Source organism: Heterocephalus glaber, unplaced genomic scaffold, assembly GCF_053883595.1.
Source record: "Heterocephalus glaber isolate CG9 unplaced genomic scaffold, H.glaber_assembly_v1.0 deba00000347, whole genome shotgun sequence".
Lineage (NCBI taxonomy): Eukaryota > Metazoa > Chordata > Mammalia > Rodentia > Bathyergidae > Heterocephalus > Heterocephalus glaber.
The window spans coordinates 29,133,188-29,155,164 of NW_028258143.1; the positions used below are offsets into that span (position 1 = coordinate 29,133,188).

The 21,977-nt window shown below is 35.8% G+C and overlaps 1 protein-coding gene across 1 annotated transcript in view; it reads right to left on the reverse strand.

The window, feature by feature from the left end:
- Positions 1-21,977, reverse strand: part of Map3k2 (mitogen-activated protein kinase kinase kinase 2) — a 94,439-nt gene that overhangs the window by 47,970 nt on the left and 24,492 nt on the right. The window contains exon 2 of the mRNA XM_004835951.4: positions 2,007-2,074. Coding sequence (XP_004836008.1) covers positions 2,007-2,013 — 7 coding nt within the window. The 5' untranslated portion in view covers positions 2,014-2,074. The remainder of the gene's footprint in view (positions 1-2,006; positions 2,075-21,977) is intronic.

Here is a 21,977-nt window from a genome sequence, read left to right on the forward strand (position 1 = left end):
GACACCAAACAAAATCTGTAAAGGAAATGAATGTAAATGTATTAATTTAATGCAGAAATGCATACAAAACATTTTTAATGCCTATACTTTTAGAGAAATGATATTTAAATTATTTTAAAATGAGGGGAAGGACTAAGGATTTGGCTCAGTGGCTCCGCGCCTGTCTCACAAGCTCAAAGTCCTGAATTTGATCCCTGGTACAGAGAAGATAGATAGATAGATAGATAGATAGATAGATAGATAGATAGATAGATAGATGGATGGATGGACGGACGGACGGAAGGAAGGAAGGAAGGAAGGAAGGAAGGAAGGAAGGAAAAAAGCTCTGAAGATTAAAAAAAAAGGGCAATCTAATTGAGTCCCTTCTTTTCTGGCTTGGAGAGTCACATGGTAGATAAGTAAGTAAGGAGATGTGAGCTAACAAATCCACAAAAGATCAAGCATAGTGTGAACAGTGTCAAACTAGAATAGGCATTTTTCTAACAACTCTTAAGACTTTCACTCTACTAAATTCCCTGTAGTGGTCACAAATTACTAGACAGAGTACACAGTTATAAATATCATGAAGATCATGCATTAACCCAACACACACGGAGAATGCCCATCGGATTCCAGACTCTGATCAATGGGCACACAAAAACAGCAGTAGGTTTCTGACATATATTGGAAAGACATACAATTTAACATAAAACTAGAAAACATCCTGGAGATAATTTCAAATTAAATACTTCATTAAAAATGTTATTTTTAAAAAATCTTTTTTTGGAGACAGGGTCTTGCTATGTAGTCCTGGATGGCCCGGAACTCACTATGCAGCACAGGCTGGCTTCAAACTTGCAATGATCCTCCTGCCTCAGCCTCCCAAGGGCTGGGATTTATAAGTGTGTGCCACCATGCCCAGCTTAAAAATACTGAATTAGATACTTTACGTGCTTTTTCATTATACTTGAGAAACAATATGAGAACATTCTCAATAAAAATTCGAATATCTGTGATTCTCACTTTTAAATAGTGTCATGGTTTTCTATGACTACTTTTGCATGTATTTTTAAGCAATGGCTATTCTTTGCTTACTACAATGTAATATTACTTGAGAAGGATAATAGAAATCTATTTGATTAATATACAGCTTAGAATTCAAGTAAGGGCAACAAAAATAAGACGCAGGTGTTCAGTGAAAGTACACACAATTTCAACTAGAGGTGAGGCTGATGAGAGTGGAAAATCTGGACAACAAGAGGGCACTGCATTCATGGATACAAAGGAGAAAGTAAAAGGAATTTCAAATCTAGGAGGGTGAAGCATTGGCTTAAGTACTTGTTATAAGTACTGTACTTACACTGAAAGTATAAAGCTGTTCCAACTAAAGAACATGGGTAAATTTAAGAATTTAAGCCTATGAGATCAGGTGTGTGCGTGTGTACATAATGCAGTGTTCTATGCAAGCAGTAGAAAAAGTGTGAAAAGGATAAACTTTGGCTTAAGTTAACTTAGCATGCAATTTAGTCCATTTTTCCAATTTAGGATAGGGCAGGGATTGCTCCATTTCTTTGTAATGTCTCTCTGTCTAATCCCTTCCTCACAATGGAACCCTCAACACCAAGGAGGGGGGCAAAAGGATATATAAAGTGAATATTCAGAGCCCATTCCTACACGTCAGTCTCCCTTTAAATTAAAATTATAATACCAAAGGATATTAACAAGGCTTGTAAAATATTATCCCTGAGCATCAATGATTTGCTACTCTACTCTGTTATAAAATTTTATTTTTCTCTTTGCCATCAGGCTCTAATACATCTTAATGGTTTATTTTGAATGTTCCTAATTGTGTCCTAACAATTACTACTAAGTTATTTAGCTGAAAATCAGTAAATATAAACATTATATAAATCTACTGTATCATAAAATTTCTGTATAAAAAGGCTTATCATAACAAATAGCAGAGAAAATTTCTTCTCCCTCATTATTTTAATTATAACTAAAATACTATTTTAGTTTGAACTTACCCATCATGGCAACCAACTTGACAATTTGCAATTAAAAAAATGGTTCTCCTGTCAGCATTCTTTATTGCCTTAGGAGGTAAAAAGACAAACATATAAATAAGAGACAGAAGAGACGGCCATAAAGACAAAAAAAACTTCCATAATAACAGTAATGAGAGATATACAGTACAGGTATTTTACATGCTTTGGGGGAAAAGAGATGCTTTATACAAGGGAGCTGACCATGTAGGCACCATTACCTAACATACCAATTCCCAGACTCCCAGAAGAAGAGTAGATGTTCTGCACACCCCACAGCACTTATACTCACAAGGTAGGCAAATGAGCCACATCAGTTATCAGAAAGGCTGGAAAACGTCCTAAAACACAATTTGTCAGGTACCTGTCAAAGGCTCTTTACAAGGTTAAAAACACAATTGCTTAGAAGAGTAGTCCTTTCTAAGGATAAACATGATATCTTAATTCGTGTGTATAAGCAGCAACAGGAAATGAATACAATGGTTTAAAGAAAATTATATAAAGTGATAATCATAACTGTGTGGCTGGGCATACAATATGTGATGACATAATTTCCATTAACAATAAGAACACAAAAAAAAGAGGAAAAAGAGTTATATAAATGTCTGTGTTCTAGTACAATTAAGTTGGTATTAACTCACACTATACTGTTTATAAATTAAGATGTTAACTGTAACTCCTAGGTCAACCACTAAAAAGTAAATTTAAAAGAAACAACAGGGCCAGAGATCTAGCTCAGTGGTTCCGGCACCTGCCTTGCAGTCCCAAGGTCCCAAGTTTGATCCCCGGTACCAAAAAAAAGAAAGAAACAGCAAAAAATACTGGAGAATTTAGAATATTGGAGAAATAGCACACTAGAAAATATCTATTTAGTATAAAAGGCAGTAATGGAGAAACTAAGAAACAAAAAGACATTATTGCACAGAGAACACAAAGAGAAAATGGCAAATCTAATCCTACCTTTACATTTTTGCAGTAAATATAAATGGAATGAGACAACCAATTAAAGGTGAAGACTAACAATAAATTAAAGAACTTATTTTAACTATATGTTAATAACAAACACTTCAGATTCAAAGAGAGAATAAATTGCAAGTGAAAAGATGGAAAAGATAAACTAGAAGCCAAGAGAGGCCTTAAGTGGCTATACTAATATCAGGCAGAATAGATTATGAGTATTATTATGGAAAATGGCCACTTTATAATAAAATAGCCTATTCATCAACAAGATGTAACAATTATACATTTATATGCACCTAATAAGCCCCAAAACATGTGATACAAAAAGTGACAAAGAAGAAATAGGCAATTCAAATATAAGACCTGAAAACAGTTAAGACAAAATGAGGAAACAGATGTGGACGGCACTAAAAAAAAACTACTAGATGTAACAGACATCTGTGTAACATTCAACCCCCAATATCAGAACACACATTCTTCCCAAATGCATACAGAACATTTTTTAAGACAAACCATATGCTAGGCAATAAAACAAATCTCAATAAACAGACTGCAATCACCCAAAGTGGGTTCTCTGACAAAAGTGCAGTGAAATTAAAAATTGGTAACAGAAGGATATTTGGGGAATTCACAAATATGTAAAAATTAAGCTACATACTTCAAAAGAACCAACAGGTCAAAAAGAAGTAATGGAGGAGGTTTGAAAATACTCTGAGATACATGTAAATGAAAAGTACAACAAACCCAAAACTAAATGGATACCTCTAAACCAGAGATGAATTTATAACTGTAAATGTCTATTTAAAAATCTCAAATAATTAACTGTCCGTCCACCTTAGAAGAGTAGAAAAATATTGGTGGGGGGGGGGGTTCTTGAGATAGGGTCTCACTTTGTAGTGAAGGCTGCCCCTGAACTCACTATATAGCCCAGGCTGACCTCAAACACATGGCGATCCTCATGCCTCAGCCTCCCAAGTGCTGGGATTACAGGCATATGCCACACACCCAACTTAAAGAAAACTAATTTAAATCCAAAGCAAATTAATGAAAGGAAACAACAGAGTTAAGTGCAAACATGTAGAAAACAGAAATAGCACAGAAATAAAACCAAAATAAGAAACAAAAAGTGGTCTTTGAAAAAATAAACTTTTAGCTACACTAACCAAGAAAAGAGAAGACAAAACAATTGCACTCAGAAATTAAAGAGGAAGCCTTAGCATCAACCTTACAGAAATAAAAAGGATTTCCTACATTGAAAACTACAATACTCTGAAAACAGAGATTGAAGAAGATATCGGAAAATGGAAAGATACCCCTTGTTCTTGGATAGGAGGAACCAATATAGTGAAAATGGCTATATTTCCAAAATTGTTATACAGATTTAATGCAATCCCAATCAAAATTCCAACAGTATATGTCACAGAATTAAAAAATCCTAAAATTCATTTGGAACCAAAAGAGACCTAGAATAGCAAAGGCAATTCTGGGCAACAAAGGCAAGGTGGGGGCATCACAATCCCTGACTTTAAATTATACTACAAAGCTACTGTGATAAAACAGCATGGTACTGACAAAAGAACAGACCTGGGGATCAATGGAACAGACTAGAAAATGCAGAAATAACTCCAGACATACTCAGCCACCTTATCTTTGACAAAGGAGCCAAACACCTTCACTGGAAGAAAGATAGCCTCTTTAATAAATGGTGCTGGAGGGCCGGGGATTTAGCTCAGTGGTTTTGCCACCTGCTGCACAAGCTCAAGGACCCGAGTTCAATCCCCAGTACCAAAAATAAATAAATAAATGGTGCTAGAAAAACTGGCTTACCACTTGCCAAAGATTAAAACTAGACCCATATCTTTCACCATGTACTAACCTAAAATTGAAATGGACCAAAGATCCAAATATTAAAACGGAAACACTAAATCTGCTGGGAGAGGGAATAGGTAGAACACTTGAGGACATAGGAATAGGCAAAGACTTCATGAACAAAACCGAGACCATACAGGAAATACTACAAAGAATCAACAACTTACTAAAAAGCTCATCTTATTAAAAAGCTTTTGCACAGGCTTCTGGGCCACCGTACCACCACTCCTAGCACAGAGGAAGGGGCTTCCAGGCTGCCGTTCCACCACTCCCAGTGCAGAGGAGGTGAGCTGCACAGGCGCCAACAGCACACACACATCCCTACCCCATGCCCACCCCCACCCTGTCGAAATGAGAAGACACATAAACAAGTCTCAAAACCAGACTTCCAGATCACCTACAGCAACCCCAAAGGAAAACAAGATGGAACACTGATACTCAACCACCTGGATTCCCTGAACTGGCAACAAAAGAGGATCTGGAAAAAATGAAATCAGAAATAATTTCTCAGATAACAGCAGAGATTGCGCTCATAGTGCAAGACATGATTAATAAATCTAGAGAGGAGCTGAGGAACATGATGGAATCCCAACATAGGAAACAAATGGAATCCATAAAACAGATGCAAACAGATTTCCAGATTAAAAACTCCTTTGAAAGTCTACACAGCAGAATGAGCCAATGCGAGGACAGAATTTCAGATATAGAAGATAAGATTGCAATTAGTGACAGGGGGTGGGGGTGGGGGGACTTTTGCATAGCAAAAGAAACCATCAACAGAGTGACGAGACAACCCACAACATGGGAAAAATTTTTTTACGGGCTATTCATCAGATAAAGTACTACTATCTAGAATATATTTAAAAAATCAGACCTCCCAAATTTAAAGGCCCAATCCAAAAATGTGTATCTGAAATGAATAGAGATGAAATGAATTCAGATGAAGTAGAAACAGCAATATACGAAAAACTGTCCAACATCACTGGTCATTCGTGAAATGCAAATTAAAACAACACTGAGATTCCATCTCACTCCAGAAAGAATGGCTGCTATCAAGAAATCAGCCAATAACAAATGTTGGCGGGGCTGTGGGGAGAAAGGAACCCTTCTTCATTGTTGATGGAAGTGCAGACTGATGCAACCTCTGTGGAAATCAATATGGAGATACCTCAAAAAACTAGGATTAGAAGTCCCACTTGACCTATCCCTCAGTTGGGTATCTTTCCAAAAGAATTAAAAGAATCATACCACAGTGGTATATGCACACTCATGCTTAGAGCGGCACAGTTTTTTTTTTTTGGTACCAGGGATTGAACTCGGGTCCTTGTGCTTGGTGGAGAAACCACTGAGCTAAATCCCTGGCCCACAGTGGCACAGTTTTTAATAGCTAAAACTTGCAAACAGCCCAAATGCCCAACTGGAGACTATTGGACAAAGAAGATGTGGTTTTTCTATAAAATGGAGTACTACTCAGCCATAAAGAATAAGAAACTAGAGACATTTATAGCTAAATGGATGTACATTGAGGCCATACTCGTAAGTGAAATAAATAGGACACACATGTGTAAATACCGAATAGTTTCTCTGGCATGAAATACTAAAAGTGTAAATAAGGTTCAAATGATATAATTGATAATGTCAAATAGGAAGAAAAGGTCTAAAGGAGTTGGGGAAGTGGGAAGGATAGGGGAAAGGAAAGAAGGGAAAAGAAAAAATATGAGAAAAGGAAAAAATGGTAACAAAGTCTCTGTAAGTAGGGAAGGGTGGTCAGGGAACTGGGGAAAAAATAAGAACTAAGATACATCATGTAAAGGTACAAGATCCCAACAATGAATGCAACTGTATTTTATACCTAAAATGTACCAAAATAAACTTAATGAAAAAAAAAGAAATCAACCAATAACAAATGCTGGAGAGCTGTAGGAAACAAGGAACCCTTCTCCACTGTTGGTGGGAGTGCAGACTGGTGCAACCACTGTGGAAATCTGTGAATTTCTCAAAAAAACAAAAGCAGAGATTCCATTTGACCCAGCTATTCCCAACCTGGGTAAGTTCTCAAAAGAATTAAAAGCATCACACCACAGCAATATGCGTACACCCATATTTATATTGGCACAGTTTGTAATAGCTAAAACTTGGTAACAGCCCAAATACCCACCAACCAATGAATGGATAAGGAAGATGTGTTTTTTTCATGCAATGGAGTACTACTCTGCCATAAAGATGAGCTTTAAACATTTATAGCTAAATGAATGCACCTTGAGACCATACTCTTAAGTGAAATAAATCGGACACACATATTTAAATACCACATTGTTTCTCTGGTATGAGAAACTGAAAGTGGAAATAAGGACTAAAATGTATAACAGATACTGGGAAATAGGAAGGAAGTGTTCAATTGGGAAGGAGAAGAAGGCAGGAGGGAGGGAGAAAGGAAGGAAGGGACAAGAAAAAAAAGAAAATCAAAGGAAAAAATGGAAACAAAGCTTTTGTACATGGAGGGATGGGATAAAATAAAAATTAAAAAATAAAGTGAGAAAAAGGATTCTAAGAGCATATTATGAACAGCTAACTAAACTAAACTACAGAGGATGGTTGTTAACAAGGGATTGGGGGAGTAAACTGAGATTAACACAAGTGTTACCCTGAACAAAAGTGGGACTTGCCAGTAGGAAAGAGCAGAATACTGGGTATTGGGGAACCAGCTAGTGGTGCTGCCCCAGGACTGGGTTCAATCCCCAGTACTAAAAAAAGAAAATAGTAGTAATAACAGGAAAAATCTTCAAGTTGATAAATAGCATCTATGAAAAACCCCCAAGTAACATTACACTTGATGGTGAAAGACTGGATGTATTACCCCTAAGATCAGAAACAATACAGAAATAGCTGCTTCTGAATAATATTTTGCTGAAGGGGTTAGCCAAAATATGAGGCAAGAAAATAAAGAGTTCAGACTGGATAAGATGTAAAACTATCCCTATTTTTAAGAAGATTATTTGGACACAGAAAATCCTAAGAAATTCATAAAAACACTATTAGAATAAAACAAGTTCAGCAGTTACAAGATACAATACAGTATCAACATTCAAAAATCAGTTATATTTCTAAATAATAGTGATGACCATCTAGGGATTTAGCTCAGTGGTACTGTGCCTGCCTTGCAAGCACAAGGTCCTGAGTTCAATCTCTGGTACCAGAAAAAAAAAAATAGCATTTAAGCCAGGCATGGTAGTACACGTTTATAATTTTGGCACCTGTGAGGCTGAGGCAGGAGGATTGCTATGAGTCAGGCCAGCCTGCGTTACACAGTTGAGTTTGAGGCCAATCTGAACTGCATAATGAGACCCTGCTCAAAAAAACCCCACAACAATAACAAAAAAAATAGCATCTAAAAGAATAGAGTACTTAGGAATATATGTAAACAAGTACAATACTTGCATAATGAAAACTACAAAACACTGCTTAGTGAAATTAAAGTAGACCCAAATATAAAGAAAGACATTCCATGTTCATGGATGCTAAGACATTAAGATAGCAATACTCCCAAAGTGATCTATAGGTTCAATGAAGTATATCAAAATTACAACAGCTCTAATTTCTTTTTAGTTGTAATGTTATTTTGCAATGACAAGTAACATAAAAGGATTATCAAAGAAAGAATTTATAATATATATGGAATATAACTCCTCTGTGAAAATGCTCCTCTCTCAACACCCGATCAGTACTATTTCCAAGAGCAACCACTGGTCTATTTCAGTTTTGGGGACGTTTTATCCTACCTTTCCCTTCCCTTTTCTTTCTTTTTGCTCAGGGCTGAGGATCAAGCCAAAGTCTGAATATGCTAAGCATATAGATATTCTACCACTAAACTACACCTCCAGCCCAAGTTCTCAGGACTTTTTAAAGCAAGGTAAATCTAGAAACAAATCATAGAAAATTGATAAATGAAGATCTAGTCTAAATACTCTATTTTATAAGTAAGAAATCTGAGGACTAAAAAGATAACTTTTTCAAGGTCATAAAGCTAGGCAAAGCTAATACTCAAACACCCATGTCTTATTTCTCACTCAAACTTTCTGCAAGACCGTATGTCACTCTAGTTCACCTTCTGGGGAAACAGCAAGGACGGGAAATTTGCCAACCACATATATACACAGAGATATAGACATAAAGTGGCTAAGGGGCTTTGTTTAATACATATCTTCTACAAATTAAATTCTCAAGCATACTTCTTAAGGTTTTTAACTTAAAATGTTTAAAACAAAAATCTAACTTCAGAAATAAAGTGCTACGAAAGTTAAAAAAAAAATTTCTGACTACAAAATCAGTAACATTGTTTTTAGAAAAAGTAAAAGAAATTCCACAAGTTAAATCAAAGAAACATAAGTCTAATGGAAATGGGTCAAGGCCATATTTCTATAAAAGAACTCTGGTATAATTAGCAATATTCTGTGGCCAAAATGGGAAAAACCATGAAAAGATTACAAAATTAAGTAGACAACGAATCAAAAGGAACAGACTAAGGTAAAAAGGCAAATTACATCTGTATCTCCAGGCATGGCACATGCTTGTAATCCCAGCATTCCAGAGGCTGAGGCAGGAGGATCACAAGTTCAAGGCTAGCCTGGGGTACATAGTGATTTCAAGGTCAGCCTGAACTATATAGTAAGACCCTGTCTCAAACAAAACAAACCCAAAACATTATGTCTGTAATGGAAAAGGGTTTTGGCGGGGGGGGGGGGGGGGGAGCAGTACTAGGAATGGAACCGAGGGCCTCACTCATCCTAGGTGTGAGCTCTGCCACTGAACTATATCCCTGGCCCTATTGTGCTTTATTTTGAGACAGGATATGCTGTTATCCTGGCTGGCCTCAAACTGGGAATACTCCTGCCTCAGCCTGCAGAGTAGCTATAACTACTGATGTGCAACCATCATACTCAGTTTTGTAACTGAAAGATCTTCTCCATAAAATCACTCCTTTTTCTTGTTGACTGTCTTTTAATCATCTGAGAGTAAAATACTCTTAATTGGTATCCATGTAAGTGTAACATTTTTAATATACTGCCAGTACCTACCCAGTTATTCTGTCAGTATTACCCTCTCCTGAGAGTATATGTTTGGGCTCTTTGCTTTTTCTCTTGAAAGAAACTTAGGCCCACACTCACCCCAGAGAGAGAGGAGAGAGAGAGAGAGAGGAGAGAAGAGGAGAAAGGAGAAAGGAGAGGGGGGAGGGGGAGGGGGAGAGGGGGAGAGGGGGGGAGAGAGAGAGAGAGAGAGAGAGAGAGAGAGAGAGAGAGAGAGAGAGAGAGAGAGAGAGAGAGAGAGAGATCCTACATGGGAAAAGATGAAAACTCACAATGAATGACACTTCAAAAAAATTTAAAAAAAATTTAAGAACAGTGTAAAAACAAATGGAGAAAATAAGTAGTTCCTCTAGGAGTATAATGTCTTCCTTGACTGGGGTTCGCAGACCAGCCATAAATGTAATGGAAAAATCCTGGGAATAAGAGAACAATAAAATAGGAAGATGGGCTTTCCACAAATTCCTGGATGACTGGGAAACCACAGATATGTGCAAGGGAGAACCAAAAGGGCCAGGTACAAAGTAAAAATTGAAGCACATCTAGAAACTGCCTTAAATTTGTGTTCTCAAATTCATACACATTCATCAGCAGATGGCTGAAGCCTTACAAACTTGAGGTATCTGAGAGCAACCTCAATCACTGACTGACCCCCTAAGTTATGCAACACAGGAGCAACCCATAGGAAGTTTGGTTTAAAAAAAAAAAAAAAAAACCACAAGAGAATAAACAAAAGACAAAAATAACTACACAAACACAAAAGCAGCCAAACAAACACAGAAAATAACATTCTACAGATCAAGAAGCAGTAAGTTAGTTTTTTTCTAAATCCAGGAAAAAAAATAAGGCTCCAGAGGTGCTATAGTATATTATTTAACCTGTCTAGTTCCAAAACATTAACTAATTAAAAGTTGTGAAGCATGCAAATAAAGAGACTGTAACCCACACTCAAGATAAAGAAGTAGTCAACAGAAACTAACTTTTGAGTTGGCCCAGATATTGGAATTAGCAAAGACTTCAAAGCAACTATTATAAATAGATTTAAAAGAACTAAAGAAAGGGTGGAGGACTTAACTCAGTGATGCCACCGCCTGCCTGCCAAGAAGCGCAAGGTCCTGAGTTTGATCCCCAGTAAAAAAGAATCAAAAAAACCAAAAAAAACTAAAGGAAAATCTGATGAAAATGATTCCACAAATAGGTGACCTTAATAGAGAAACAGAAACTATAAAAAGGTATTAAAATAGAAATTCAAGACTTTAAAAGAAAAATCAAGTGTAAAATGTATCAGACTCAACATTAAATCTGAGATGGCAGAAGAATCAAACTTGACAAAAAGATCAATATAAGTTATACAACCTAATGAACAAAGACAAATGAGGAAACCCACAAGACAACATTAAGCTTACCAAAATATACTAATAAGAATCCCAGGAAAGGAGAAGAAAAAAGGCAGAAAAAATATTTAAAGAAACAATGCCAAAAATTCTCTAAGTTAAATGAAAAAAAAATACAGATTGAAGTTATATGAACTCTATGTTAAATGTCAAGAAATCTCCAACTAGACACATCAAAGTCAAACTACAGATAAATTCTGAAAGAAGATCTTAAAGAAAAAAAATTTTTAATAAAAGGGAAAAATATAATTCATAACTGGTTTTCTTTTTCTTCAGTTGATCTTAGCCAAAAGGCCAGGAAGTGATTCTTTTTCTTTTTCTTTTTAGTGGTGCTGAGGATTGAACCCAGGATCTCCTGCATACTAGACACATGCTCTGCCACCAAGCTACACCCTCAGCTTGTAACTGATTTCCATCAGAAAAACAAGATGCCAGAAGGCAGTGAAATGGCATATCAAGTAGCAATAATAAAATAAAAACCAAGTGTCCAGCAAGAATTTTATATTCAGCAACACTATCCTTCAGAAATGAAAGGTAAAATACAGACTCCAAGGTAAATAAAGGCTGAAAGAATTCACTGCAAGATCTGCCTTATAAGAAATAGTAAGGAGAGTTCTTCAGACTAGGAATGTCAAATCCAGTGGATGAAATGAAGAACCAGGAAACCGAAAATTTGAGAGTAAGTTGAAAGATTGTATTTTCTTTTTTCCTAAGTTCTTTTTAAAAACATACCACTGTATCAAGCAAATTTATATACACACATAAAACATTCTACCTAACATACATCCTTTACAAAAACTCACGAAACAATATCCACCAAGATAGACCTGGGACTTAAATCCCAATACATTTAAAACAATTGAAATCATATAAAGTATGTCCTCTGTCCAGAACAGAATCAACCTAGAAACAAATAAAAAAAGACAACAAAAAAAAACTCTGAACATTTGGAAGTTAAGCAAAATGCTTCTAAATAATGCACAGCTTAAAGAAATTAAAACACATAAAACTGAATGAAAATACAAATATGAAAAATGCAAATAAAGGTGTAGTAAGAAAAATTATAGCATTATCCTGTGCTGTTACTGGCCCCTTTCCCAACAGATGCCCTAACTCATGTCTGAACTTTTGGCATTATGAAAAATAAGATAATAATAATATCTTATAATTCAGCCAAGAAAAATCAACAAGTAGATGAAAACTAGAAGGTTAAAACATATAATGAATAACAAATTGCTTAGTCTTAATGTACTTTCCTCCCACATACTCAATAATAACAGGAAAAAAAGAGTATCAGGATGGGGTTACAGCTCAGTGACAGAACACTTGCTCAGCACGTGTGAGGCCTGGGTTCTGTGCCCAGCACAGGATAGAGGAGGGAGCAGCACCCTTTTTAGCGCAGAAACCCAGTTTAGTCACACAATCCATGTTAAGGTAACTAGTAATTAAAATCACATACCACCTGGTAGGTAGCGCTGAGAAGAACAATACCACATCATTTCTGTGATATTCCTACCCCAAACTGACAGCCTGAACAAAACAATTAGGAAGCATTAGACAAACCCCAACTGAAGAATATTTCAAAAACTAACTGCTCTGTAAACTTCAAAACTACCAAGATCATGAAAGTAAAGGAAATATTAAGGAACTGTTCCAGACTGAAAGATACAAAAGAGACACAAGAACTAAATGCAAAATACAACGCTAGGTTAAACTATTTTGCTAAAAAGGACATTACTGGGACTATCAGCAAAACCTAAATGAGTTATATGGACGTGATGATGCTATTCTACCAATGTTAACTTCCTGTTTTTGATGGCTGTGTTCTGAACATGAAGGTAAATGTCTTTATTGTTAGTAATTACAAACTAAAACAGTATGGGGTAATGAGACCTGATATTAGCAAGTTACCCTTACATGACCCAAGGAAAAAAATCTTTTACTCTCTTTGCAGTTTCTAGAGCTTAAAATCGTATCAAATGAAAAAAAATTTTAACTACATTATATGAAAAAAATACCTATTTTTCCCAGTCTCCTCTACTTGATCAAAAACCTTTACTTTCAGTCACAAAAAATAACTTAATATCCTTGTTTCCTTCATCTTCTCATTTAACATTTTAATCTATCAACAGATCCTATCAGCTTTTCCTTAAAAATATCTCTACCGCTATCACAATTCTCCCTGCCACGATCTCTTGCCTGAAAACAGCTTCATATCTAACCTGTTTCTACCTTGTACTCCAAGCCCTCATACAATTCATTTTCTATACAGCATGAGAGTCACCATTTTTAAAAACTAAGTCAGAGAATGTTAATGCTCCTCTGCTCAGAACATACCTGTAATTTTCCATCACACCTAGAATTCAAAAATCCTTGCCATGGAGTGCTTAACTTTTATATATTTTTGTCTTCCTACTGCTAATTGCTATATCCCAGTAAAGCAAAAGTTACACTAAGGAACACTGCTAGTGCTACATCAACCATAATTAACAAAACAGATGCCCTCCCTTAAAAGAAAAAAAGGGGTAGCTGTTTAAATACTGTAGCTGAAATTAAAATATTCATTACAGCTCCCATAGCCATGACTCTCCACCCTCTCACCTAAAGGCATCAGCACCTCTCCTTCCTCTCCCTGCTGTTAACACACTGGTGTTGCTAGCAGTATCATTCTCATACTACTGCTCTTTTCACTCTAATGACTTTTGGAGGTACATCATCTTTTCTTATGACAACCACCACCATTATAAGCTAATAACGCCCAAACCTCCACTTGTAACTAAACAGACCCCACCTTTAAATCTCAAATTACATAAAACTATTCATAAGCCACTCCCACCCTTGGTCACACGCTATATAAGTACTACACGCTAACTGACTGTGCCATTGGACCTTCTCCTTTGGTCACATGTTATGAATGGCAAAGTAGTAAGATAAAGAGTCCATGATGACTTGCTTGCATCTCCATATTGATTATATGAAAACACTATGGCTTTGTTTAGTAACTCCTAATACTTGTGACACGCTGCTGAATATAACCCCTGACACAGATACTGCAAAGATGAGGGAGTTCTGGGTAAGCACTCCCTGACTATATATAAGACTTCCTCAGAAGAATGTCGGAATGGAAAACCTCATAATCTGAGGGACACTGGGCAAAGTACTCAGAAGCATTTGATCTCAATAGTGGAAAAAGTTTTGCACCAAACTATGTTTCTCTGTTTCCACATAGGAAAACTTAAAATTAAGACACAAAGGATCAAGTATCTTAACTTCATCTCAGAACAAAGAATATTTCTAGAAATAAAATGTTCAGCGCCCAATAAGGTAAAATTCATAAAATGTAGTATTACACAAAAAGCTTCAAGTAAAAACAAAATCAGAATTATGGGGCTGGGGATTTAGCTCAGTGGTTCTGCCGTCTGCCTCACAAGCGCAAGGTCTTGAGTTTGATCCCTGGTACCCCCCCAAAAAATCAGAATTATGAACCAATCCAAACAGATCTAGAACACAAATGACACAATTAGTACACAATTTGATCCCATGTGTTCAAGGAGGTAAAGGAAAGATGTTATGTGGCTTGGAAGATTTTTTTTTTAAATACTGAGAATTGAACCCTTCACAATAAGCAACAACCCCAGTCTATTCTTCATTTTGAGGGAACCTTTGTTAAGTTGCACCCAGGTGGGATCAAACTTGAGATCCTCCTGCCTCAGCCCCACAGAGTGCTGGGATTATAGGCACCACCAAATCCAGCTGGAAGATTTTTAAATGGAATTTTAACAAATGAAAAATACGTATCTTAGATGAAAACTACACTGATTGGATTGACAACAGTTAAATCAGACAATGAAGAAAGATTACTAAAAATCTAAACACAAAAATGATTTTTTAAAATGAAACAAAAAACTAGGAGAAAAGTGAACAGAATGCTGGTGATCACTAAGACAACTCAAAGTAGCCTGATGACACACAAGTCCCCATATGAAAGGGAAGAGACCATATGTGAGGAAATGTCAACATTATTCCAAATTTGATGGAAACTATAACCTCAATGAACCCAAAGCACAAGAAAGAAATTAAAATGAAGAATGCCTTACCAAGGTACATGACCAACTGTTTAGAAGACACATTTTATACACAAAAACTATAAGGACTTTCTCATCAAGAACAATAGAAGATAGGGGATCACACATCTTTAAAGTACTGAAAGAAAAATAAAAACTTCAGTCATAAAGAATAACAAAATTAGTCATTTGCAAGAAAAAAGAAGGAAATGGAGATCATGTCAAATGAAATAAGCCAGACTTATTCATCACGTTTTCCCTAATATGTGGAATCTAAAAAAGATGACATGAGGCCGGGCATGGTAGCATACATCAGTAATCCCAGCACTCTTCGAGGCTGAGGCAAGAAGATTCCAAGTTCAAACCTGGCCTGAGCAACCTAATGAGTTAGCAAGACCCTGTCTTTAAAAAAAAAAAAAAAAGAGGAAGAAAATAAGGGGGAGGATAAAAGGGGTGTAAAGGTGGGTAATGGGGAGTGGATATGACCAAAATATATACAATTGTGTTTTATTAAATTACAGCCACTAATAAAACTATATTAAAAATAAATAGGGTCTGGGATTTAGCTCAGTGGCACCGCGCCTGCCTCGCAGGCACAAGGTCCTGAGTTCAATCCCTGGTACCTAAATGAACAAATAAATAAATAAACAAACAAACCTCAATTATCAAGGGCTTTAAAAAGAAAAGTGTGCAAAAGTCCCAAGGTTCAAGCCCCTTCACTCTAAATAATAAATGATAGCTGGGCATGGTGGCACATGCCTGTAATCCCAGCACTCCGGAGGTTGAGGCAGGAGGATCACTGTGAGTTTGAGGCCAGCCTGAGCTACATAGTGAGTTCAAGGGCAGCCTGAACTACATAGTGAGACTCTGGTCGTAACCTGAGGATCCCCTTTATACTGATAGAATTTCTTACATTCTACATGGAATGGTATATAATTCTTGAAGGTCAACTGTTATCATTTCAAGATAATATACTACACACTCCAAGCCAAACATCTTCAAAAAGTTATTTTGTTTTGTTGGCAGTACTGGGGACTGAACCTAGGACTTTCACACTGAGCTACATCCCCAGCCCATTAAAATTGACCTACAGCAGGGGATATAGCTCAGTGGTTCTGCTGCCTGCCTCACAAGAGCAAGGTCCCAAGTTTGATCCCCGGTACCAAACAAATAAAAATAAAAATAAAAATAAAAATCTTCTAAATTGACCTTCATTTCTTCCTTCTTCTCCCTCTCTCTCTCCCTCCCTCCCTGCTTTCCTCCTTCCTTCTTCCCTTCCTCTTTCTCTTCTCTTCTTCTTTCTCTCTTTCTTTCTTTCTTTCGAATGAACTCAAGACCTCAGGTACACTACACAAGCAGTTTACCACTGACCTATAGCTATATTACATCCCCAGACCTATTTTTTGAGACAGGGTCTTGATTAATAGGTAAATTGTCCAGGCTGAGCTTGAACTTTCAATCTTCTTGCCCAGCTACAGCTAGTTAGCCAACAATGAAAACAGGCAACAATAATAATAAAATACTAAATCAAAATACCCCAGAAAAAAATAAAAACAACAAATTTTTTAAAGTATAAATTAAAAAAAAAAACAAATAGGAAAATGACAGAAAAACCCCAACCACAGTGCTAATCTCATTAAATACAAATGACATAAATTCCAAAATTTAAAGGCAGAGGTAGTCATATTGATTCTTGTTTTAAATAATTCAGTTGTTTGCAGGCAACAAGTCACTTCAAATATATAGTGAACACTGGTTAGACAGAAAAGAACTTTTACAAGTCAGTAATAAAGACAACACATTTTTTTAAACATGTGAAGGATATGGACAGAGATTTTTCCAAAGCAGATACACATAAGGCCAATAAGCACATAAATAGGTGCTCAACATCATTAGTTATCAGTAAAATATATATTAATACCAAAATGAGATACCACTCCACATGTACTAGGATGGCCATAATCAAAATCAGGTAATAAGTACTGATGAGGATGTGGAAAAATTGGAACCCCCATACATGCTGATAGAAATATTAAAATGGTGGCAGCCAGTTTGGAAAGCAGTCTGGCAGTACCTCAAAAGTTAAAAATCACCATATGATGTAGCAGTTCCACTACCAAAAAATTAAAAATATATGCCCACACAAAAATTGTTAACATGTTCACAGTAGCATTATTCACATTAGCCAAAAAGTGGAAAACCAAATGTCCACCAACTAATGAATAAATAAATTAGCCAATGTAATATATTCATAAAATAGAATGATACTGCTATAAAAAGGAATAAAATACTGATAAATCAGACAACTGATAAGCTGAAAATATACTACATGAAAGAAGTCACTCACAAAAGATCATATCATATGATTACCTGAAATGTTCAGAATAGACAAACCTACAAAACCAGAATGTAAGCTAGCTGTTGCCTAGGGCTGGGGGAGACGAAAGGATTGGAAGGTAATAGCTAAAGGATACAAAGTATCTTTGTGTTGTGATGAAATGTTCTAAAATTTTGATGATGTCTATTCAACTCTACTGAAATGTTACTAAATATTACTAAAAATTTCTAAATTATACACTTTGAATAGGTGAATTATCTCAATATAGCTGTTACAAAAACAAAACAAAAATAAGTTGCTCAATCCCATCATTTCCGTTCAAACACACTATAAGGTGGTTCTAATCTTACAGTCAAGAAAAAGAAATGAAAGGCAGCCAGACTGAAAAGAAGTAAAACTCTTTACAAAAATGTAGTCATCTATGAAGAAATACTAGGATATGTCCAGAAAAGCTATAAAAATTAGTAAATCAACCTAGAATGCTTGGAGGATATAATGTAATATATACTCAATTGTAATTCTATATACTATCAACAAAAAAATTGAATTATTCTTTAAAATACCATGTACATTACCAAAAGTTATGAAACACTTAAAGACAAATTTGACAAGATTGGTAATTAAAAAGCTAGAAAGCACTGCTGGGAGAAATTAAAGGGCTATAAATTAAAATAAATGCCTTTTTTTTTTTTGGTACCAGGGATCGAACTCAGGTCCTTGCACTTGCACAGCAGGCGGCGAAACCACTGAGCTAAATCCCCGGCCCTAAATGCCATTTTAAATAGATCAGAATACTGTTATGATGTCAATTCATTCCAAATTGATAAACAGGCTCAATGAAATCTCATTACGTATCCTGACTGGCTATTATGTAAAAATTGAAAGGATAACTGTAAAATTTGTACAAAAATGCAAAGAGTCTAGAAATTTGAAAACTTCAAAAAAGAAGAAAGTTGGAGAACTTACATTATCTAACTTCAAGACCTACTATAAAGCTGTAATAAGACAATGTAGTACTGACAAAAAGACAAACGGTCAACAGAACAGCACAAATTATCTTGAAACAAACCCCCAAAACAGTTGTTTTTTTTTTTAAGGTGCCAGGATTATTCATTGAGGAAAGGATAGTATTTTCCAAACATGGTGGTAGAACAACTGAATACCTCAGCCCTTACCTCCTAACAGACAAAAATTAACTCAGCATGGCTCATAAACTTGAATATGAGAGCTAAAACCATAAAACTTTTAGAAAAAAATCTTAGTGACCTTGAAATTGGCAAAGATTTCATTTCTTAATAGTGCCCTTTGAATCACAAAAGTATTAATCCTAAAAAATTAACTGAACATCAAAATTATAAATGCTTGCTTTTCAAAAGATACAAGTAAAAAATGAAAATGCAACCCACAGATGAAAACAGGTAAGAAAATATGCATAAAACATACTTGGCAAAACATTTGTCTCCACAATCCCTAAAGTACACTTACATGCCAAGGAAAGAAGACAATCCAAATTTTAAAAGTGGGTAAAATATTCACACATATCCTTCAACAAACAAGATATACAATGGCAAATACATGAAAGATGTTCAATATTGTTACCCATTATGGAAATGCAGATGGAAATATAAATCAAAACCACAAGATTCCAAAAGACAGGGCATCCAAAGTGTGGGTAAGGATGCTGTGCAACTCCGACAGTTACAATACTGCTGAGAATGTCAAATGGTACAATATCTTTGGAAAAGTCTGGCAATTTCTTGGGGGGTGAGTTACAGGATCTCACTTTGTAGTGCAGGCTGGCCTTGAGCTCACTAACTAGCCCAAGCTGGCCTCCAACTCATAGTGATCCTCTTGCCTCAGCCTCCCAAGTAGGTTATGGACAAGGACCAATACGCCCAGGGCAATTTCTTATGAAACTAAACATACTCTTACTATTCACCACAGCAATCATGTTTCTGAGTGTTTACCCAAAGGAACTGAAAACTTACATCCACATAAAAATCCTGCACACAACTGTTCAAAACTGCCAAAACTTGGAAGCAACCAAGATGTCCTTCAGTACACAAATGGATAAACTGTAGCACATTGTACATTGTAATATTATTTAGAAAATAAAAAGAAATGAGCTATCAAGCCACAAAAAGACATGGTGAAACCTTCAATAAATATTGCTAAATCAAAGAAGCCAGTGTGATTCCAACTAAACGACATTCTGGAAGAGGCAAAACTACTGAGAGAGTAGAAAGATTAGTGATTGACAGGTGTTGGGGATTAATAAGCAGATCAGAGAACTTTTAGGGCAGTTAAACATGAAACTCTGAGATCCTATGTCCACAAAAAATATGTAAAACAAATGTTCTTAGTGGGTTTTTTTGTAATCATCCAAAACTGGAAATCCAAATGTACATCACCAGGTAAATGGTTAAATTGTGGTATATGTATATAATGCAATAAACAATAATCAGCAATAAAAACAAATGAACTACTGATACATGCAAACAATATGGAAAATCAAAACTAATCACATAGAGGATGAGGGTGTAGCTCAGTGGTACAGCACACATGCTTAGCACCTATGAATCCCTGATTCAATCCCCAGCACCAACCAATGATAATATTAACAATAATTATTACTGTTATGCTGAAAGAAGCCAGACTCCTCTCCCTCAAAAAACAGTATGTACTATAGGACTTCATTTATATACAATTCTAGAAAATGTAAACTAATTAATGGTGACAGAAAACAAATAACTTGTTGCCTAGGAACAATGGATAGAGGTAAAATTATAACAGATTACAAAAAGACCAGAGCAAACTTTTGAAAGTGAAAGAAGTGTTCACCGTCTTGAGATGGGTAATTAGGTTTCACAGGTATATACATATATCCAAATTTACCAAATTATATACTTTAGCCAGCTCTAGCTTTTTGGGGTTTTTTTGTTTGTTTGATTTTGATTTCTTTGAGACAAGGTCTCGCTATACAACCTAGGCTGGCCTCAAATTCATGGTGATCCTCCTGCCTCAGCCTCTTGAGTGCTCAGCTCTAGTTTTGTTTATTTGGGTGGTGCTAAAGATCAAACCCAGAGCCACATGCTAGGCAAGTACTCCATCACTGAGCTACATTCCTAGCCCAATATTTATTTTATTTATATATACGTGTGTGTGTAATATATATATATATGCAATTTCTTTTTTTGCAGTACTACGGATTGAAACCAGGGCCTCCTGCATGCTCAGCAAGGACTCCATCACTGAGCTACATCACTAGCCTGAAATTATTCTATTTATATATATACATATAGATACATATATACATATACTGTACATATTCAATTTCTCTTTGTTGCAGTACTGGGTTTGAAGCCAGGGCCTCTTGCATGTTCACCAAGTACAGTACCAACAAACTACATCCCTTGCCTCCAAAGTGAATACTTTAAACATTAATTTATCTTGTATCAATTATCTTAATCAAGTTATAGAAAAACTTATTCTTTAATGCCATTAACTCTGTGATGCTAATCACTATCTTTAAGATAATCTGAGTCATACCCCACGCCTCATTATCTTAAAGACACCACTTGCTTTCACTTTTTAAAAAAGATACAGGAAGTAGGAAAGGGGGAAGGGTAAAAAATAATTAAGATTTCAAATTTTATATATATATATATATACATATCAGTCCTCCAAAACAAATATAAATTTCATGTATTGTAAACATATACAATTTTTTTAAAAAGAGATCACCTAAACTGGTGACAGCTTTATTTGTCAGACTAAATGAAATCTGACTTTTTGAAAAGCAAATCTGCCATTATTGGTTAGACGTAGCCTAACTGCAGATATTGAAAATGTCTGAAGACTATTTCAAATAATTATTTCTCTATAGCAGGTGAACCATTTACAAGATCTTTTCCTATCTTGGATGAAAAGACTAAAGAGGATGATGCTTTTGACTTCAGCACAGATTATGTGTAACAGAACCTCATCCTTTTATAAGGATTTTCTTGACATTTCAGGCTAACTGCTGAAGTGTTGTATGTATGTAATGTGCCAGTTTTGGTATGGCATAAGCTGTATAAATTTTGTGAATATGCATCATCATGTACACATTAAAGTGATTAAAGAAAAAATAATAAAAAAATAATTATTTCCCCACTGTTCTCTTCTGGTTGAAGCCACTTCTAGGTGGCTGAGGGAAAGGGAAAAAAGGGTTTCAAGAATTCTCCCTGTCTTCTCACACATTTTGG